Source organism: Crinia signifera, chromosome 8 (assembly GCF_055691185.1).
Source record: "Crinia signifera chromosome 8, ASM5569118v1, whole genome shotgun sequence".
NCBI classification, from domain to species: domain Eukaryota; kingdom Metazoa; phylum Chordata; class Amphibia; order Anura; family Myobatrachidae; genus Crinia; species Crinia signifera.
This window is the reverse complement of record NC_139224.1, coordinates 62,220,867-62,243,803: the sequence shown is the minus strand read 5'-3', so window position 1 is coordinate 62,243,803 and position 22,937 is coordinate 62,220,867. Positions and strand designations below refer to the sequence as shown.

At 42.8% G+C, this 22,937-nt stretch overlaps 1 protein-coding gene across 1 annotated transcript; it reads left to right on the top strand.

Moving 5' to 3' along the window:
* The first annotated feature begins 271 nt into the window (after positions 1-271).
* Positions 272-22,351, top strand: WBP2NL (WBP2 N-terminal like). The gene is made up of 8 exons (XM_083156567.1): positions 272-464; positions 6,322-6,430; positions 7,195-7,330; positions 9,479-9,571; positions 13,055-13,252; positions 17,525-17,650; positions 18,732-18,808; positions 20,629-22,351. Exons 1-8 carry the CDS (start codon positions 406-408, stop codon positions 20,674-20,676), a joined length of 846 nt encoding a protein of 281 aa, XP_083012693.1. The 5' UTR covers positions 272-405; the 3' UTR covers positions 20,677-22,351.
* The last annotated feature ends 586 nt before the right edge of the window (positions 22,352-22,937 follow it).

Below are 22,937 nucleotides of genomic sequence, written 5' to 3'. Positions count from 1 at the left end.
CTGTTATAATGGTGACATGAGGACACTTGTCTCCTGACCACACATAATGTTTTTCACTGTGGGGGTCTATAAACTAAATGTGTAGTATGTGACTGATTGTAATGTCTCTCTGTCAGCCGAGGTTACAGCCTTATTGATTGCAATTTCTTTACAGTACAGTCAGTCAGTGTATTTCAGAAAGCATCAATCCTCCACGTGATAAGCCAGAGCCTAGAACAGATCTGTAGCTGCGCTGCTTCTGGTCAGCTGACCCGCCGCATATTACACAATGTGTGACGTAGTCTGTGTATCGGGCCTTCCCATCTCAGTAACTTCCTGCATGCCAATCCTCCTGTTCCTGCAGCTGGTTGTATAGACTGGGGGACCGGAGCATTAGCAGCCAGGCCCAGCCTCAGCAGCAGCAACATGGCACTGAACAAGAACCACTCTCAGAACGGGGGAGTCGTTGTTAGTAATGGAGAGAGGTCAGTAGCGTTCCCTACAGGCGGGCAGCGGCCAGTGCTTCTAATGTTGCCATTTACGCAGTATATAATACATCGTGTGTTTAGTACGGGGGTCTTAGGCCGCCAAGTGCTGTGGAACTACAAGTCCCAGGACACTATAACTTTAATCTTTGTAGTTTCACAGCTGCTTATGAGGCAGCAGGTTCCCATCACCCAGGAAAACTATTCATGGCTACAATTGTACTTACAGCCTTCTGGATAATAAGTGCTTGTGTTGTGTTTCCTCCATTTATTTCTATTAGATTAGTAGAATACTAAACACAGGTGAATATGCGGATTGTGATGGTAGTGTGAGGTAGGTATTTGTTCTACAGTTCTGGTATACAGGGTTTGTAAGTTATGTCAACATTCAGAAAGCATGTTTACACTGATGGAACGTCAGCATCGCCAGACATGCTTTTTAGGGTAGGCTGAGGCTATTGTTGACATTTCATATTTCAACAGTCTGTCCATGTCCACCTTTAGGTTTAAGATGACAACACTTTAACCATGTTCACATCATGAATGATGAAATACTTACTCCAAACCAATATAATGAAGCGTATTCTATAATCCATCTTATTGTGCCTAAATTAGACCTGATCACAGGGCAAATTTGTTCTCAAAATGGGCAAAACTATGTGCACTGCAGGTGGGGCAGATGTAACATGTGCAGAGAGAGTTAAATTTGGGTGAGTTATTTTGTTTCTGTGCAGGGTAAATACTGGCTGCTTTATTTTTACAGTGTAATTTAGATTTCTGTTTGAACACACCCCACCCAAATCTAACTCTCTCTGCACATGATACATTTTCCTCACCTGCAGTGCAGCATGATTTTGCCCATTTTTAGAACTAATTTGGCCTGCAATCATGTCTGAATTAGGCCCATGATCTCGTAATATTTTTTTTTACACTGCATGTTTTGTACAGACTGGGAATAAAATGAAACCTGGGTTCACACTGGACAATGTGTATATCCAGCGGGAGGTGCAGTGTGGCTCTCATCTAGTGAATTCCTCTGTCATTCTACCTGTACAGAGTACTGAGCGATGTAGCTGAGATGTGGGGGGGGTTGGTATAACACCCCGACAGTCGGATTCCGACTGTCATTAGCCCGACTGCACAGCGGGTGGAGTGCAACAAAACCCCTTGCGGGCTCGCTGCGCTCACCACCTATTTTATTCTCCCTCTATGGGGGGCGTGGACCCCCACGAAGGAGCAGTCGGGGTAATGACTGTCGGAATCCCGACTGTCGGTGAGTTGTCCGGCACCCGGTGTGGGAGCGTGCAACTTCAGCAATATTGTGCATACACACTGGACAATATTTTGATTTTGTCTTCTGACCTGTTGGAATCTGCAAAATCGACACAAATATTGTCCAGTGTGTATCCAGCTTTAGGGGGTATTACATCCGGGATTCTGACTGTCGGAACTTTGGCTGTTTTTGCCAGTCTGTTAAATCTAGGAGCCAGACTATCGTCCTGATCCAGTTCATAGTATATGCTACATTGTAGTACCCCCTATTAACCAAGCAATATGTGCTTTAACTGCAGACTTTCAGCTTTAATTTGAGGGTATTTATATCCAAATCAGGTGAACGGTGTAGGAATTACAATGGTTTCTATATGTGCCTCTCACTTTTTAAGGGACCAAAAGTAATGGGACAATCAATTTAAAAGCTATGTCATGGACAGGTGTGGATTAGTCCCTCGTTATTTCATCATCAATTAAGCAGGTAAAAGGTCTGAAGTTGATTCCAGGTGTGACATTTGCATTTAGAAACTGTCGCTGTCGACTCTCAATGGGGCAGATGTATTAACCAGCGTTAAGTGCAAAAATGCACTTAACGCTGGTTAACTGGGGGGGATTACGTCTGTCCTAATGTATTACTAGCGCACCTAACGTGCGCTAGTGACAGCCCGCCGAGTTACGCTCGGCGGGGCTGTCCCTGCAATCCCCCCCAGGGATTAACGGCCGGGGTGATGTATTAACAGCCTTCAAGGCGTTAATTCACCCCGGCCGCTTCGCCAGCTCTGGGCTAGAGTTGTCCTATCCCCCACTATGGGGACAACGCTAGCCCTGCGTCTGGCTTGGGCTGCGCTGGAGATCTCGCGGTTTTAGCGAGATCTCGCGCATGCCCAGTAAGACGGGCAGGGGGGGCGACGGCGATTGCGCATGTGCGGGGCGGCGAGGGAGCCGATAAGGAGAGCCGTTAACGCTGGGGATAACGGCTCTCCTTATCGGCTTTGGGGGGGTTAATACATCTGCCTATAACGTTTGCCCGCTTCTCCACGTTATGCTGGAGAAGCGGGACTCGTTATTCTCAAAAAGTTATAGGCAGATTAGTACATCTGCCCCAATATGAGATCAGAGAGATCACCGAAACATTAGGTGTGGCCAAATCAACTGTTTGGAACATTCTTAAAAATAAAGAAAGCATCGGAGAGCTCAGCAACACCAAAAGACCAGACTCCTTCACAACAGTTGGCCAGATCAAGAACACTCTCCAGGAAGTAGGTGGGTACTTGTTTCCTAGCAGGGCGCCCACGATTTTGATCGTGGGCATCGCAAGGAAAAAAATCGCGTCGGTTGCGTCGCATGCTGACAAAAATCGCATGCGATGCGACCGACGCGATTACCGCGATTTTACATAGGGAACAATGTTAAATGGCCCACAGACCCCAAATACCCACTCTGAAGTGTTAAATGCCCCCCCCCCCCCCCCAATTGTTAACGCCACTCCACGATCAACGTCAACCCGAAGCGTGGCGAGCGGCGGCGGTACGCGTCCTCCGACCTTTTCATACCCCTACTATCCACTAGGGCGTGGAGTGAGAATACAATAGTGTGGCGAGCGCAGCGAGCCACCGAGCCCGAAGCGTGGCGAGCGGACGCGGACACCTGTGAAGCCCGCAAGGGGATGTGGATACCTGTGAAGGTATCCGCGTCCCCTCGCGGGGCTCGCTGCGCTCGCCACGCTTCGGGCTCGGTGGCTCACTGCGCTCGCCACACTATTCTATTCTCACTCCACGCCCTAGTGGATAGTAGGGGTATGAAAAGGTCGGAGGACGCGTACCGCTGCCCCTCGCGGGCTCGCTGCGCTCGCCACGCTTCGGGTTGATCTTGATCGTGGAGTGGCGTTAACAATTGGGGGGGGGGGGGGGGGGGGGCATTTAACATTGTTTCCTATGTGAAATCGGGTCAATTGGGACATTTAACATTGTTCCCTATGTGAAATCGGGTCAATTGGGACATTTAACATTGTTCCCTATGTGAAATCGGGTCAATTGGGACATTTAACATTGTTCCCTATGTAAAATCGCGGTAATCGCGTCGGTCGCATCGCATGTCATTATAATGGCATGCGATGCCCGCGATGGGCGCCCTGCTAGGAAACAAGTACCAGTAGGTGTATATGTGTCAAAGTCAACAATACTTCACATAAGTGAATATAGAGGGTTCACCACAAGATGTAAACCATTGGTGAGCCTCAAAAACAGGAAGACCAGATTAGAGTTTGCTAAACAATATTTAAAAAAAGCCTTTACAGTTCTGGAACAACATTCTATGGACAGGCAGGACAAAGATCAACTTGATGGGAAGTGAAGAGTATGGAGAAGGAAAGGAACATGATCCAAAACATACCACTCATCACTGAAGCATGGGGATGGTAGTGTCATGGCGTTGGCATGTGTGGCTTCGAATGGAACTGGTTCACTTGTATTTATTGATAATGTGACTGCTGACAAAAGCAGCAGGATGAATTCTGAAGTGTGTCAGGCAATATTATCTGCTCATATTCAGTCAAATGCTTAAGAACTCATTGGAGGGCGCTTCACAGTGCAGATGGACAATGACTCGAAGCATACTGCAAAAGCAACCAAAGAATTTTTTAAGGCAAATAAGTAGAAAGTTACGCAATGGCCAAGCCAATCACCTGACCTGAATCCAATTGAGCATGCATTTCACTTGATGAAGACAAAACTGAAGGTAACATGTCCCAAGAACAAGCAGGAACTGAAGACATTTGCAGTAGAGGCCTGGCAGAGCATCACCTGGGATGAAACCCAGCGTCTGGTGGTCTATGCGTTCCACACTTCAGGCTGTAATTGACTGCAAAGGATTTGCAACAAAGTATTAAGGGAAAGTTTGATTAAAGCTTTGTACACACGGGGGGCGATAGGGGCTGAAATCGCGGGAATTATGGTCGCAGGCGACCATATTGCCAGTGATGGGAGTGTGCCCTGGCGATAAAACGCCGGGTGTGTGCTCCCGTTTTCAGCCCCGTTCTAACAAGCTCCTGCGACCAGCTGATTACCTCTGCAGCACCGCCGGCAGAGGTTCCCTTTCATCAGCGACCATCTGTGGTCGCTGATGAAAAGGAGAAACTGAGCAATATATTGCTCAGCCATATATTGCTAGCAATATATGGCTGAGCAATATATCTCCCCCGTGTGTATGGGGCTTAAGGATTGTTTCGTCTGTCTATTACTTTTGCTCCCTTAAAAAAAAATATATATAGGCACATATAGAAACTGTTGTAGTTCCTACACAGTTCACCTGATTTGGATGTAAATACCCTCAAATTAAAGCTGAAAGTATGCAGTTAAAGGAGATGGTTTATTTAAAATCAATTGTGGTGGTGTACAGAGCCCAAAATAAGAGAATTGTGTCGATGTCCCGATATATTTATGGACCTAACTGTGTTTTTTATAAAAAAGATATCATTTTATTTTTATCTATTAGTACTTAGAGCTGTACCAGCGTTCAGGACCCAAATGTTGTGCCAGGACAAATACTCTGCTAATATCCCCTTTGGTATTGATATTTAAATATAATTAAATAAACATTTTAGTTTTATCTTTATAAGTACCTGGCTCTTCTAAATCTGTTTTCCAGGACTTAAATACATGTATTCAATGCCGGTGCGAGGGGGTTAAACTGCGAGGATCACCGAAAACCAGTGATCCTCGCAGTTTAACCCCCGCGCCGGCCGCTCGCACTATGCAACGTTCCGGGGGAATCCTCGCCGTCACAGAACGGCGAGGATTCCCCTAAACTGCGAGAGCCGCGGCTAGTGCAGCAAACTCGCTGTATTTAGCCTCGATTCTCGCAGCTTTTGGAGGCACATTTGCAAATTCCCCCTCGCTCAAAAAACGGAGCGAGGGGGAATTTGCGTATGAGGGGGGTCAGTTGAATACTGACAGGGTGAGCGGTGACTGCGAGCAAAAAGTCCTGCTCGCAGTCACCGCTCGCCCACGGCATTGAATATATGCCAAAGTGTAGTCTCTGTCGTCCGGTGTTTTTTGAACCGTGTTTTATGCATACAGTATATAGCATGTTTACTTATTGGCAGAAGGTGACATTTTGGCACATTTTTCTCAGATAGTTTTTACTATTACAGATTCACCTTTCAGATATGTTTAGAAATTACCAATTTTGACCATCTAGTAATCTCATCTAAAACTATTGCAATGTAGAGTAAAAACACAAACACAGATATAAATTTAGCACAGGTTTAAAGATTAAAGGTCACTGTAGCATTTCTATCCTCTTTTTAAACATTCACTGTTACATAATTTTTCTATTATGTAAAATGTCTTGTGACTGGTGTTAGCGGATATACAGTAGCTCTCATACGTTGGCTATATTCTGTAGTCAGACCGTTCACAGTGAGGTCACATGACTAGTTTTCACATTGGGAGGGGTCAAGTACTCGGGTTACTAGAGAAGGTGATTATGGATTTAGTCCAAAAGCCCAGATTAAGATAAAATGTTATTTTGGTTTCTTAGCAAATGCCTCCTATAAATACTAATGTATCTATCCTTTTTCTCTTAGCGTTCTCAAAATGTGTAAAGATGTGGAACTTACCTTCAGTGACATGGTTCACAAGACAGAAGCGTTTAAAGGCACAAAAAAAGGGTCACTGTATCTCACTCCGTATCGGGTAAATCACCCTCATTTTGAATTATTATTTTTTTGCAGATTAATTTTAAGTACAAAATATTTCAGCCCTCATTTATAAATATCTTTATTTTATGTATGGTATGGTGTGGTTTGTTTTGTAAGGTATCCAGATGGTTGGTCGACAGTCAATAAGTAGACATGCAAATGTCAAAAGTTCGACACACTCACTATATAAAATCAACTCCATGCGTAGTTGGATAGTAGGGGTATGAAAAAATGGGGTGCATTTAACATGGGAGCCCAGATAATACCAGAATTTTGTAATTATTTTATAATTCTAATATCATAATAAAACAGCAATTATAAGTTGCCTGCCCAGACAATCTCAAAAATTGATGTATCGTCTTAATCAGTCACAGTACATAAAATTTAAGATAAACCTCACAGGTCAGTGCACTAATAAAATATAATAAAATAAAGTTTTATGTCTTTGAGACCAGTTCGGAAATCTTTCAAGTCTTCCTTCTGTTTGTCTCTCATTAAAATATATGAAAAAGATAAATAATTGTAAAAAATTGCACTGATATAACGTGCTGGAGGAGATAAGTTATGGGGATCCTTGTCTCCATTTATCCTTGTCTCTGACTCGATTAGACACCTGGTGATAGATCTATCAAGGACTCTTTAACCGTCTCTTGTCTTGTGTGTTCTCTGAAATAATAATACAGAACTGGATTGATTTTGTTGTGCTGCCAGGATTCCCACTGACAATATCTTTTTTTTTTTTTCTGCTCGATTTTACAGATGATATTTGTGAGTAAGGGGAATGACCCAATGATGTCCTTTATGATGCCTTTCTATTGTGTGAAAGGATGCTCTATAGAACAGCCAGTGTTCTCCGCAAACTACATCAAAGGAACTATAAGTGCAGAACCGGGTGGTACGTGAGTGACTGTTGGCATAAAGTGACTTGTCATTGCTAGTGTGGCCATAGAGTTTTGTTATTGACTAATAGTTTTAGCAGATCTGGTTTGCAGGTACCTAACTCCTTGCTGTTGTATTTTGATGTGGTGCTGCTATGGGGAGAGTAAAACCCATACTGTATGTTTTATTAAATGTTACTTATATAGCTCATGCATATTACAGAGAATACTAAGATAATCAAATCAGTCCCTGCCCCCATCGAGTTTATAATATATGATCCATGCAATATAATATGGAAGTTGTTCAAACAATTTAGTAATACCCATCCGTTGCTTGAAAGGGGATACATGGCTGGCGTTGGGGATGCGGGTGTTCAGAATATCAACACCAGCATCCTTGTGGATGAAATCCCGGCAGGGGGTCAGGTAAGTATACTTTCCTTCTCCCTGCTCTCCTTCCAACAGCCTATCCCCAACCCGCCATGCTAGCACCTAACTCCTGTGTTTCGCTGTCTAAACCTAACTCCGCAAGTCCAACTCCAACCCTGCCTCCCCGTAGCATAACTCTAACCCCCCCCCCCCCCTTACTCCTGCATTTCTCCTGGGTGCCTAAATCTAACACTCCTTCCCTGGCCCAAACTGCCTGCATACTTCCTTTGGCATCCTGACTGTCGGTGTTCCGGTATTCTTGTTGTTGTTGTTGGGATATCAGCATCGTTATTGTTAGTGTTCATTCTAGCACCCGCTATCTTTGAAAACCCATGCAGTTCCTGTTCCCTGCCTGGGGTGTCGCTGTCTGCTGTGGTGTTTCTAGCACAGGTCTGGTTTGCATATCAGTGCTGATAAATCGCATGCGATTTATCACATGTAAAAAAAAAAAATAACAGGGAGCTGCAGGGCGGTGAGGAGCAGTGGGGGCGGGCAGCGGCGGCTCTCAAATGAGTGGCCGGCTGGGGAGGAAGGAGTGGGACAGCAGCGTTAATCAGACTCACTACTGTGTCCAGCGCCGTAGCGGGCAGGCAGCGGCGGCTATTACATCTTCAAAATAATGTGTCAAATGACTCCCCGTCTAATGATTGGCTGAGATAGAGCACTCTCAGCCAATCATTAGCCGGGCAGTCATTTGACATGCTATTTTAAAGTTGTAATTGCCGCGGTTGCTGCCCGCCCGCTACGGCGCTGGACACAGTGAGTGGACACTGATGATTATTCTGGTCAGCGCCGTCCGCCCCAGCACTGCGTCCGCCCCACCGATTGCGAGGGATCTTATGTCCCGCCGGTCCGACCCCTGGGGCCGGGTCCGACACCATGTCATGAAGAAACAATTTGGTCCGATTTAACGGGCCGATTGATCGCAATCGGCCGAAATCGGACCAAATCGTCTCGATGTATGCCCACCTTAACTCAGATGGGGAAAAAAACGGTTTGGTGTTTGCAAATGGATCTGCGAACGCATCGCTATTTTTTTTGATGCATTTGCAATTTTGCAAGGGCTATTTTTTTCTTTCTGTCAGAGCGCTGATGTTTTGATTGCAAGCTACTGCTTTTTCTCTAACTAGTGATCCATGCTGAATTCATCCCATAGATTGTAAGTTCTACTTCAGAAGGGACTGATGTGAATGTTGTCTCTGTGTAGCTCTGTAAAATATGTATGTGCTACATAATTAACTGGATAATAATTTATCAAATCAATAGTAAACCTATGAGTAGCTCAGGAGGCATTACCAGACTGCCTTCATCCGGCCCATTTAGAAGACCGTTGCACAGCCCTATTTTGAAAAAAAATATGAACAAAGTCATCAAAGTGTAGAACTGACGTTAAAGTGCAAAGCTTCTACAGATGTATTCACGAACATCGCTGGCCCGCCAATCGACACATGCGACTCTTGTGGCGTTTAGCGTGGTCCTGTCACCATGTGCAGCGCTGTGGTGTATCCTCAGATTTTTTGAAATTTATGCTGTTTTGATAGTTTGGAGTTGAAGTATTGTTTTGGTGATCCAGCAGCAGCAGGACGGAGTTTAGCTTCAATTTTTGTTTTCTACACTGAGCGATATGCTGATCTTATCCGTCCAAGCGGATGGCATGTTGCCCAGTGAGTACCTGGCTTAACGTTACACTTATGTATTATGTATTATACCAGCTGAAACCTTCTTCATTATTTCAGGTGATTGGGAAGGACAGGCATCATTTAAACTTACATTTAACAGCGGTGGAGCTATTGAATTTGGACAGCAAATGTTTAAGATGGCAACCAATGGTATGTTTTAATAAGTGTTTTTATGAATGTATGCGCTGGACTTAAAGTAGGTGGCAGAGCTGTGGCCATCTTCGCGTGTGTATGTGTTTATATGCTGGAGAGTTGTGACCGTTTATTTGTAGTGTACAGTAAGTCACTGAATATAATGGTCATATTCTACACGCAGAGCATTCAAAAGTACTAGAGGGGAATACAATGTTATTAATGCTTAACGGCATCTTTGCCCTTAGGGGGGGTATTCTATCCCACCAGTAACAGTCCGAATTGTCGAGCATTTGTTTTTCTCGTTTTGCTTGATATGAAAATTTAGCTCGACAAGTGGAGTTCGTGACTATTCAAACTGTAATTTCAATCCCACCAGTAATAGTCCGAATTGTCGAACATTTGCATTTGTTTCTCATTTTGCTTGACTGAAAATTGAGCTCAACAAGTCGAGTTCTCCCCTAGAGAGGAAAGTGGCCATTGTGTCAGAGATTATAGGCTCCATTTTTGTAGTCAATGATATGAAAGTAGATATCTTGTTAAAAACACAAATTATCCTATAAAAACCATGGTACTTGTTTCCTAGCACGGCGCCCCTGATGTCCATCGTAGGACATCTGATCGCATGCCATATAGCCGCATGCGATGCGTTTTTTAATTGTACAAGCTACCTGATGGGTGCTTACAATGTTAAATGCACCCCCACTATCAATGCAAACCCGAATCGCAAACCCCAAGTGTGGCTAGCGCAGCGGTACGCATCCTCCGACCTTTTCATACCCCCACTACCCACGTCAGCATGGAGTTGATTTTAGATAGTGGGGGGGGGAGCGCAGCGAGTCACCGAGCCCGAAGCGTGGCGAGCGCACGCGTATTACTTTACATGTATTCCACGGGGCTCGCCACGCTTCAGGCTCGCTGCGCTCGCCACACTATCTGCAATCAACTCCACGCCGACGTGGATAGTGGGGGGGTATGAAAAGGTCGGAGGACGCGTACTGCTGCCCCTCGGGGGCTCGCTGCGCACGCTTCGGGTTGCGTTGATCCTGGGGGTGGCGTTGACAATGGGGGGCCATTTAACATTGTAAGGACCCATCAGGGTGCTTGTACAATCAAAAATCGTGTACCATCGCATTGTAAGCCATTGTATGGCATACGATGTGATATTTTATTGTACAATATTGCATCGCATCGTATACCATATTTAAAACAACAAAGCTTGCCAAAAATAACAAGCTCGACAGACATTTAATACCCCCTTAGAGTGTCCATTATCTTAAAGTATAATTGGTGTATGTGCACTGTTGGAGAAACAGATGTGAGATGTGTATTGTGGGAGTTGCGAGGTGCGCAAATTAAAGTAATAAGCTTCTGGTATAAATGTATATAAGAAGAGTTCGGAGATGTGGGAACATGTAAGACATTAGGGAGAAATCCTTGCACATCGCAATGGTAGGACATGCTCCATTTCATATTAGATTATGTTCAGGGGTTCTAAACTATTTTACTCTGGGACCCCGGCAGATAATGAAAAATGATTACTGGCTCCAAGCAAGGTACTGAGGAATGGCCGCCACGAGCGTGGTCAGCAGACACAAAACAGAAGCAATGTGGCCACTAATGCAATCACTTAATTTCTTAATAAAAAATAATTTGTTCATTTTTCCAATGAACAAATAAAGCATAGTAGATTCGTCACCTATCATTCAAAACAATCCACATAGTGAGATGAGCACTACATCAAAAAGTATAACAATTCGCATGTTGTTTTTCCCTGAAATGGTGTAATCAAGAGTTCTGTGAGTTGGTGTTCTAGATGTCCAATCCTCTAATGTACAATCAGATAACAATTAAATCCTTTCGAACAGAATAGTGCAGATCTCGTTAAACTACTATATATAACATTAATATTTCAACAAAATAGGGGAGTAGGTAATAGGGCGAGGGAAAGCGAGGGGGTTGGGGGAAAGATGTGGAGCAGCCAATCCCAAAGAACCATATACCTTTCCGTGAAAAATATGGTTCCAACACGGTGAGGGAGGGTGGAACCTTACATGTGTGGGCTATACTTGTACACTTGGAGAATAGGCGGATTATATGTCCTGGGGTACAGTTTTAAATCAGAAAGCCGTTGGGTGAGGTGAGGCTATAGAAGTCCAGGTAATTAAGTCAGTAGAGCGAAGGATCTTGTCTCTATCGACTGGCATCAGCATAGAAATATAGGGATACCACTTTTTGTGAAACCTGACCGAGGAGCCAGTCGGTAAAGAAAAGAGTCTTTTTGTCAAAGTATAGTTGCTGTTACATCATAATGTGTAGTTACAGAAGGGAGGGAGCCGTCTAAACTGTCCAGTGTTTCAGGATTCGTTTTTTTTTTTGCGACTGTGAATAGAGAGAGCATAGAGAACAAAGGTATAACTGTGGTATCCAGTTCCCATTCAGTAAAAATTAAGCATAAACTAGCACTAGGAGACAATTGAAGATTAATAGAGAAATGAGAGTTTACAAATAAGTATAACTTTACACCAGAACCTTTGGATCTTGGGCCATTGTCGACCCGAGATCTCCCGCACCTGGAACAGTGGGCCCCTATTTAGGGGTCAAAATGAGCTCGGATTGAGGGAGGCATATAGGCTCTGTGTATGGTTTTGATGTGGACGTCCTGAAGATAGGATGAACCCAGTAATTTTAGAGTGGGGGCATAATTGGCTATTAAAAGTTCAGTGGAATGAATAGAAGGTACATCTTTTTTCAGGTGTTAGTGAGTGTTTGAAGGGATAATTTGGCATGAAGGTTTACTACCAGGTCCTAAACGTTTCAGTTTATACAAAGATTTTGACAAAAGTTTTGATATAGGGTTAGATAATGAGGAGCCAGGTTGGTTAATATGTAGTGACAACACGTAGGGGGAAATTTACTAAAGGAAATTTGTAAAAAATAGGTGTATTTGTATCCAGAAATACACTTTTGACATTTACTATCCCAAAAATTCATAGCACATCAATACGAATACGAATTGCCGTATTTTCGGGATAGTAAATATACCTGCTTATACCTGCTTTGGGGAAGACAGGGGGAGTCAAAGCGTGGCAGGAAGCCGACCTGATGACTCCTCAGATCTCTAAGCCAGTTATGTGAGGAGTCTGAAAAAAACAGTTGAACGTCTGTTACTTCAGACTCATTGGATCACTGACAGATCAGAGAAGTCGTTAGCCTGATGGTCAGTAGCATGGAGTTGTGACCCCATGCTGAGATGCTCCGGAGCCACAGTTTGACAACTGCTGCTATATCAAAATCCCTCAAACTGCCAGTGCCCTAGATGGCCTCTCGCCGTCCACTTCATATTTCTGTGCCAGCACTTCTACATTCCACCTCTGACCGGCGTTGACATTAATTCTCTTGTCACATGTCTGCATTATGCTATTTGCATTTATTTATATATTAAACAGTGTGAGAATGATTTGTAGTTCGTTGGCTCGTAATGCTTGTGATTTTATTTAGCTTCCAGAGCCCCCCAAGCTGCTAATGCTGGATATGGATACACACCTGCTTATGCACAGGGAGGTTATGGACCAGCTGGATATACCCCTGTACCAGGAGGATATGTACCAACCAGACAGTACAACTATGCGCCTGCACCCCCTGCTATGAATGGATATGCACCAGCACCTATGGGGTATCCGTATGCTCCAGCAGCAGGTAATAAGGCAAAACAATGGACTTAGGCAAGTAACATGGTAAACAACTGCTATGTCCAGCAGTAGTCCTTTGGTAAAGGGTGTGGTGTATGGCAGTAGTGACGAAGGAGCATTTATTCTGTGCATGTTTATATGTATTTAACACATTGCTGTAACAGAACGTGCTGTCCAAAGGGTCTAGAAGTGGAAGGAAGTGTCTACCTGTCCTGTGACCAGTTATCATTTAATTATTAAAGTAGTTTTATTTTATTGACTTCTAATTCTTTTTAACAGTAATACAAACCTACATTGAGGGTCACATGCCATTTGAACAATACAGGGAACACAGAACTTACCATTACAGTAACCAAAAAACTGCAGCAGAGCACGAGTAACAATAAGCCTCCCAATTCTCAGTACACCATACAGCTGAGATGTAAAGAAACAAAGACGTTTCCCTTGTACTACCAGAGGCAGGCTGCTGTTGGGGTAGATGAACTATAGCTAGTGAGGAGAGAAGAGGGTTTATACAGTCTGAGTAGGAGAGCTGTAATTGACGTGCGAGAGAAGAGGGCTGTGATAACAGGAGGGAAGATCGCCCTGCTCCAAGGAGCATACACATATAGGCAGTTTACACTATATGACACTTTGGTTTAGGACTTATCAGATGCGTTACCGGCATATGATTTTCGGTACTTGTGTAATACCTGGGCGCCCGATTTTTTCATTGTATTGTATCGCATCGCATGCAATATAGTGACATACAATTAATGCGATGCGATTTTTCATTGTAAAGACCCGATTTTTAATTGTATAGTCACCCATGGGTGATTTCATACCCCCGCTATCCAACTACGCATGGAGTTGATTTTATATAGTGTGGCGAGTGCAACGAGCCACCGAGCCCGAAGCCTGGCGAGTGGACGCAGAATACATGTAAAGTAATCCGCGTCCCCTCGCGGGGCTCGCCACGCTTCGTGTTCGGTGGCTCGTTGCGCTTGCCACACTATATAAAATCTACTCCATGCGCAGTTGGATAGTGGGGGTATGAAATCACCCATGGGTGACTATACAGTGAAAAATCGGGTCTTTTACAATGAAAAATCGCATCGCATGCCTTAAGTAGTGGCATGCGATGAAAAAATCGGGCGCCCAGATAATACACAAGTACCTGATTTTCTAATGACCAGATCAGCATGTGTCTTCTGGCTCCTGTCTGAAGTGTTAGGCATATTGTGTACCACTTGTTTGAGCTTGCAGTTGGCTACTGGTGCAGAAACTTGGATGTGTATACTTGGAAGCTTTACACTATAAAGATGATTTAGGGCTCATGTAAATACCCTGTAAGATGCAGCCCCAGGTGAGATGTGACAAGTCTTGCTGTATGTTATGTTTACAGCGGCGTTCACTTAAAAGGCAACCTCCAACCTGATTTGATTTTCGTAAATTAATGTGATTAACATTTGCGCATATATAATCTTTTCTTGTTGAATTGATTTTAAGACCAGGTTAAATAGTCTTGAATATCAATAGTATATAAAAGATACTGCCCTTGACCTGCACCTCTGGAATGCAGTCTCCTCCAACCAACTTCCTGGGGATCAAATCTGCATCCTTAACCCCCTAAGGCTGATTCCTCCTGTCTGCTCCCATCTTCAAAATGTACCTCTCTTTAGACTGCTCTCAAATCTTACGCTTCCTTGACTGTTTCCAACAAGCCCTATCTCTCTCCTTCTCTATTCTTCCAAGCTACTTGGGAAGATGGTCTATTTTTTGATCAACTCTTTCCTCTCTGCCCATATAACGTTCAACACACGATCACAATTGTTTTCAGGGCGGGATTTCACTCTAACAGGGCTGCGACTTAATTAAACGCTAGCTGTAACTAATTCGCTTCCATGTGATCAGGTCTGAATTAGCTCCATGGTTACTATTCCAGTTGGAGAAATAAAAACAAACTTGAAAACCCTTTGTACCTGTCAACCTAATAATGCATGTTGACCATACGGTTCATCTGGAAAATGTTCACAGCGCTTAACTTTTCGACAATTTATTATGTTAAAGCCTTATTGCAAAATGGAAATTCATTTTTCTGTAAAACTTTGACAACCCATAATGATGATGCAGGGGGCGGGGGCCCCGCTCATGAAATATTCACTGCACGGAGCGGGTCCGCTCATTCCTTATGCAGGGGGCGGGAACCCGCTCATTTAAATATTCACTGAGCTGGGTCCCGCTCATTAGATATGCACAGAGCGGGACCTCAGTTCTCTCACTGCCATCTGCGGGGGGTGGGGATGCACCAAACTATTTCACCACTGTTTTCAATGGGTGAAACGGTTCAAGGTGAAAGGTACAAAATGGTGATTAAACGGTAATATACCATTTACAAAATGCGATGTGAAAGGGGTTTAAACTTGCTTTGACCCGTTTTAAGAAATGTTTTAAATACCGGGTCTAAGCAAGTTTTGCGGTGTGAAAGCAGCATATTAGTGCATGACCTTGTGTCCTAGTATCTGATTTCAAAGTCAATAGGCTGCCTTGCCTGACAGATTGTTATAATTTACCTTAATGTAATTGCCCTTGGGTGTCTCTCTTTCTAGCGTCAACATTCACAATTAGTCGTTTTTCCTCATAGCCTAAGGTCTTCATCCCTTTTGTTTGTTTGGTTGCCCTTATATGGACTTATTTTTAGTTCTACGGTGTCTTTTTATTTTTTTTGTGGAGCACAGAATTGAACTCCATATTCTAGATTAGGTCTAACAACTGCCCTTTTTCAATGGTAAGATTACATTGACGTCCCTAGATTCCATGCCCTTTTTAATACAGGCTAGTATGTTATTTTCCACTACCTGACACTGAGCGCTGTTCCCCAGTTTATTGTCAATATGGACTCCTAAGTAATTTTCCAATTCTGATTTACCCAATTTTACACTGTTTAAATTATATGTAGCGCATTGGTTGTGCCTTCCAAGATGCATAACCTTACATTTGTTCACATTGAACTGCATTCTCCATTTTTGTGCCCACTCATCTAGTTAAATAAAACACTTTGTAACATGGAGTCATACTTCTCTGTACTAATCACCCGACACTGTTTCGTGTCATCCGCAACGATGGATAAAGTTGCTGAGTATTCCCTCCTCCTATACCATTAATTAATAAGTTAAATAGAAGAGGCCCAAGCACCGATCCCTGTGGTAACCTACTTTCATACTGGTATCCAACCGGAAAATTCTCCATTAACCACCACTCCGGGTCTCTATTTTGCAGCCATCTTTTAACCCAGCTACAGATTTTTGCCCCTAGTCCCTCCGCCTCCATTTTATTGATCAAGCTCTTGTGTGGTACAGTATTGAAGGCCTTTGCAAAATCCAGGTAGACCATGTTAACTGCGTTCTCAATATATAAGATTTTGCTGATCTCATAAAAGCTTATTAGGTAGGTTTGGCCTGAACGATTTTTAATAAACCCATGCTGGTTTCCACATTATACTCTGCCTCTCCAAATAGTCCTGGATTTTATCTCTAAGGCCTTCAACTACTTTCCCCCTGAAGCTTACTGAGCTAAAGTTCGCTGGGTCATCTTTTTTCCCCTTTTTGAATATTGGTACTACTTCCGGTTGATCACCAGCCTACCTGGTCACTTCCTGTCATGCTTGCTTCCAAGATTTCCCACTGTGTATCTACTTTTCTGGTACTCACTGCCTTCACTATTTATTCCTTTGAATCCCAAGTGAATTTGTCAAAATTGGTGTGAAAATTGGCAAGCAAACATTTTTATTCATGATAATGACCTGTAATGTTTACTTTCTATAGGAAATATAATATTTATTTATTTTTGACACATTTTTTTATTTAAATTGCTATAACAAATGTGAGCGGCACTGGCATTTTTACCCAATATTTAGCAAATCTCTCAGATATTGGCATTCAAAGTTTTTTTTTTTTTTTTTTACATTTATAATGTTGACAATCATAATATAGGCTACATCATGTTCATAATGTCAATGTGGACATGTTAAAATGTTGACCGCTAACCCTAACATTTGTGTTAATGGCATTAAATTCAATATAATGACATTCTGATTAATTCCCCGTCAGCTAGTCAAACAGTTTGCTAAGCTTTAATAATTATTCTTGTTTAATGTTTCACACATTTTTACTTTGTCATTGGTAATGAATGTCTCCTTCCATCTTACTTTCTTGAGTGGAAGCATTCAGGTATCCAAATCTTTTCTGATTTGCTGGGATATGCCGATCTGATATACACATTTTCTTCTTTTCTTTCACAGGACCTGGCATGTATCCCCAGCCACCTGAGTTGAACCCCATGTACATGGCACCTCCACCACCTTATCCAGGACCACCCTACGGTGGAGCTCCAGCACCTGTTGCTCCCTCAGGATGGGCAGAACCTGGTATGCCAGATTAGAGTGTGGGGATATATTTATTATACTAGGGACTGTGATAAGCTTTATTAATTAGCCTAGTGCAGTGGTTCTCAAACTGTGGGTCCTGACCCCAAAGTGGGTCCTGCCATTCTCAGCATGGGGTCGCGACTCCATGTTGCTGACCATCAGGCTGATGACTTTTCTAATCTCAGTCAGTGATTCAAGGAGTCTGAAAAATCTGTGGTATTGTCTGTTATTTTAGACTCCACCCATCATTTTGTGCCTCCACAATGCTGCCATGTATGTGCTGTCTGCTGACTACACATGTGATATGATGACCTTCTGCAGTCACTTGCTGGGGTCCTGTAATTATTTTTATTGTCCCAGAGCAAAATAGTTTGAGGACCCCTGGCCTACTGTAAGGAAGAATGTGGACCAGCATAATTCATTATGTCCCATACAGTGAGATGCATTATATGTGACCATTTAATCCACAATGATACTGTGGCCTTATAAGGCAGTTAATTTGATTCCACAGAAATTGTAATTATTCATTGGTTTTATTTTCCATGTGATCAGTATCAACCATTTATCTAATACAGGGAGAAACAAATAGATTTTCTGACCTGTCCTAGAAATCCTACTGGGTAATACCGGTTGCTTTTGCACAGATGTTAAACAGCTTTATTTTTACACTGCACTTCAGACTTCAGTTTGAACACATACTACCCAAATCTTAATATATCTGCCCCATGTGCAGGGTAACATGGTTTTACACAACTGTGTGTGTGTGTGTGTTGTTTTTTTTAGAGAGACTTTCAGCTTAAAGTCGCCCAGTGTGTATGGGCCTTTATTGGTGACATTTCTGTTCTTCAAATCTGGTCAGAATCCAGTGCTGATAAGGCAATTGTCAGAGACTGCACAATACTGAGCTTATTGATCCTTGACCGTATGGTAACAGATTTGATGGAGAGGTTTACTGATGTTTCCATACAGCTCCCTTGTACATGCCATTATATATTGGTGCTGAATAACAGGAAATACTACAGAATGTAGGCAAATTTATGGGACTGGAGAGATTAACTGAAGTCTTAATTTCTTTCCTTAGGAGGTGGCAAAGCAGCAGAAGCTGCATCTAGTGCTTATTACAACCCTGCAAATCCTCACAATGTCTACATGCCCATGGTGAGTAAAGGTTGTTTTCCCAAATTACTAGTTTGTATGCCTGTGACTGCATTACAGTTCCTTCTGATAAAGAGAATGCTGAATTTTGTGCTAAATAACTCCTTTAAATATAAAGAGCGGTATTCAATTCCAAATCAGATTGTCGGACCTTTCCAGACAGTTGGATTCACGGGCATTCTTGAACCGTTCCGAGTAACTCAACAGTCTGTATTTAATGTACCGAGTGTTGGAGCGGCTGCGTTTTGTACCTTATTCTGGTCCATGCTCACCACTGCAGATTTGCAACGCTGCGCGTAGTTTCTTTACTGTGCATGCACCAGGTGTGAGCAGCCAAGGCGAACAGAGTGTTCGCCAGGCTCTCGCACCCACCAGTGCAGGCGGGGGGGGGGGGGGGGGGGCATAAGGCGGTGGCGGATAGTCGCACCCATGGGACCGCCCAGCGTTCTTCTTGTCAACCAGAAGAACCTCCTTTGTCAGAAACGGCTGCTAAATTGTCGGAATCGGTCACGAGTGCCGCTATTTGCACCAGTAGAAATAGCGGCACAGATTGAATACTTCTAGAATAGAATTAGGGACCTCCAATAGTAAATATCCCGTTGCAGTGCAGTTTACAGAGCATAGGTCAGTGTTCCATAGAATCGTAGTGCAAGTATTTTCCTGCAGCTTGTCAGGCTACCACTACGCTGTAAATAAATCTGATCCAATAGTGCGTCAGGAGCCATTTGATGCAGCTTCTGGACAGATGATCTGTAAATTACAGATTATTTAATAATGCAGTTCCAACTGAACCCCTTTTATATAAGATCCAAAAATAACCAAGTTGGTAAGGTACAAATTAAGGTGTGTTATACAAACTGAATGTTTCCCCTAAGTACCTAAGGGCACTAGTGTGACATTGGCCTTTTTCATCTGATTCAGACGACCAAGAAATCGAATGACAATTGTCAAAATCGCATGTGTTTATCGTCCGATGCGCAGTCCCATGCACATCAGTTTGAAGCCGGAGATCACACCGGCTGCACTTTAGATTTCTCGGATCGGGTAGGCTTGGCTGGGATCGCATATATTGTCGTATGAAAAAGCACTGCATACGGGGGGTTATTCTGGCTGATTCGCTTGGATGGGAATTCACACCCTTGCGAATGAACCACCCCCCCCCCCCTTACGAATGGTTGGTTGCCACCACCCATTCGCAAGGGCGACTCTCTCGCAGGGGCTTGCGAATGGATGTTACACAGTAACATCCATTCGCAGAGCAGGGGGAACCTCCCACATCTTTCGATGAGAACGCCCAGCTTTCCCATGGGAATGCCCATGAAATGCTGTGCTGTCCCATATGCTAATGGGGCTGCCTATCGCCCTATGCCCCTCTCCACCCCCCACCCCCTGCCCACTCTGTGTATGCGCAGAAATACACATTAATAAAACATTGGTCCCCGTACAAACGAATCGCTGGTGCAAACTGACCTGAATAAGGTCCACGATGTAATGTTTGCAGTCCTGCCGCCCAGGAAGCTTTGGGTGTTCAAGGGAGATCTTCTGCGACTCTGATGGGAACATGTATGGGCACCTTCATGTCCTGATCCCTCTTCTCTAGTAAAGACACCTGGTTGCAGTGACAGTTTGCTCATTTTTAGATTTAAACTACTGTAATCATAAAGCATTTTAAATGACTTTATGGATGTTAAGAAGTTTATGCTCATGAGGAAGACATGGGTTTACAATACAACTATTGTAGTTGGTCACTATTTCTGATCCTAGAGCATTTCTTTTTATGTTGATTCCTTGATGAAAACAAAACTCTTTTTATATTTTATTAGGAGCGGCCTCCTCCATATGCACCAATGGATGACAAGAAGACAAACTAAGGGCTTGATCTGGAGTTGCAGATCTCAGTGGCCGCTTTTGATTTTTTTCCTTTTATTTAGACCTTCCTTTCTGAACTCACCATCCCATTAAACCTGCCAGTTTCTTTCACGTTATTGGTTTCAAATGTCATTCAACTCCAGTGTTGGTAACCCTTTTGAATAGTGTATACGCAATGCTGTAGAAGTTGGGATTTGATTCCTAGCATCCAGTGTTTACACCTTTCGTGACAGCAGTTCTACCTGCAGGGAATACTGCAGTGTTTTTCTAAATGCAATGTATTATAGATCACGGCTGGCCTAACCAGACCTCGTGATCTACCAACCGTTCATGTTTTCCAGACATGGAACATGGCGCAGACATTCCTAAATTACATATTGTACAGATCCATAGGTGGTCTGGAAAACATGAACTGTTGGTAGGTCTCGAGGACCGGTTTGGCCTCCCCTGTTATAGAGGTTAGAGGTTTGCATTGGTCTAACTGTACCTGTGAGAACATAAAATATAATGCTTCCAGGGGTATATTTACTAAAGGTTTTAGAAGTGGTGATATCGCCATAGCAACTAATCAGTCTACTTACCGTATTTCATCTAGCTTCTTCAAGGTGATTACAGCAAGAATTTGATTGGTTGCTATGGGCAGCATCTCTGTCAACCATGATTGCGATCAGTGTGTTCCATGAAGGAAAAAGGAGGCAGGAGGGTGATATATAATGGACATTTTGTTTGGGATTCAGAAATATTAAATTACATTATTAACACCCGATTTCATAAAGGTATTTGTACAGATATTGTAGAAGCTTAGGGGTACATTTATTACGATGGGATCAATCAGATTCTGTTTATTTTCTAGAATGTGCAAAATAAATAAGTAGAATCAGTTTGGTTGCTATGGGCAACATCCCAATATCTTCAATAGCACTCCCATCGTAAGATATGTACACCTTAGAGCAGGGATGGGGAACCTTTAGCCCTCCATCTGTTGTTGAACAACGACACATCCCAAAATGCTTTGCTACAGTTTTAGCATGGCCAAATTGCAAAACTGTAGCAGTGCATGCTGGGATGTGTAGTTCAGCAACAGCTGCAGGGCCAAAGCTTCCCCACCCCTGCCTTAGAGAGTAAAACTGTTTTCTGCACTTTCCTCTTTTACTAAAGGCCTATTTATCTTTCATCTTGTTGGCAAAAGCATGTACTTAGAATACGGCATTATTTATTATAATGGAATGTGATTTATCTGTGTTTTTGAATTGCATATTAGTTGCAGTGCATTTGTTTTGTCATTAGACCTTTTTTTGTGTTTTAGTTTTTAGCAAATTTATCTCCCAATTGCTTGTCTTTCCCAGTGTTTCATACAACATATATTGTTTGCCATGTGTACTCTATTCAAGGGCTGAATCCAAACCGTCACAGACTTTCTAATACACTCTATATAAAACCAATTATGTACATAAATTACTCCTTTTTACTTTACAGGTTTCATCCAACTTATTTGTAGCTGATTCATTCATGCAGAGAGACTTATTTTAAATACATAAATTTGTATATTCTAAGAAATGTATGATTTGTAAACCCATATAAAGATACAACTGGGCAATTGTCTTCCCCAGCAGAAAAGGAGGGAGATCGATACCTTGAAACTGTTGTAATCTGTAAAATAAAACATATGATAATGCATTTTTATTGTTTGTTTATGCTTAATGAATCATCAGCATTAAATACTTTTGCTGTAAAGCCAAGCAGACTTCCAAACGTTTCCCAAACTTGGCTAGTCCAGGGCTGGTGTTTTTTGATGAATCTTCTTTTCAGAATAAGGAAATGACTTCTGTTATTTAGATACTTTTACAAAGTGAAACCATTGATTCCTTATTGGACTGATCATTGTTACAGCTCAGCCTTGTATAAATAAAAGCAAATATGTACATTATGTGAATAAATGCTAAATACTTCCCCCAAATGAAAACTGCGCCTATTTATTTGTTTACGCATTACTTGTGTTAAGCTAGAATATTTAAATCCCTTCCCAAATCTTAAGGAATGTGTTCTTCTGGGAGGCATACATTTGCACAATAAAGGTCTGTTTAATGCAGTTCCGTTAAGTACGTGTTTTCTGATTCCTTTTGGTAATAAAGTACAACAGAAAACTGACTTATAACCTGTACTCTGTATGACAACTGCTTTCTCAGCAGCCAGACAGGCACAAAGGGGGAAATTTACTAAAGGAAATTTGTAAAAAAAAATAGGTGTATTTGTATTCAGAAAT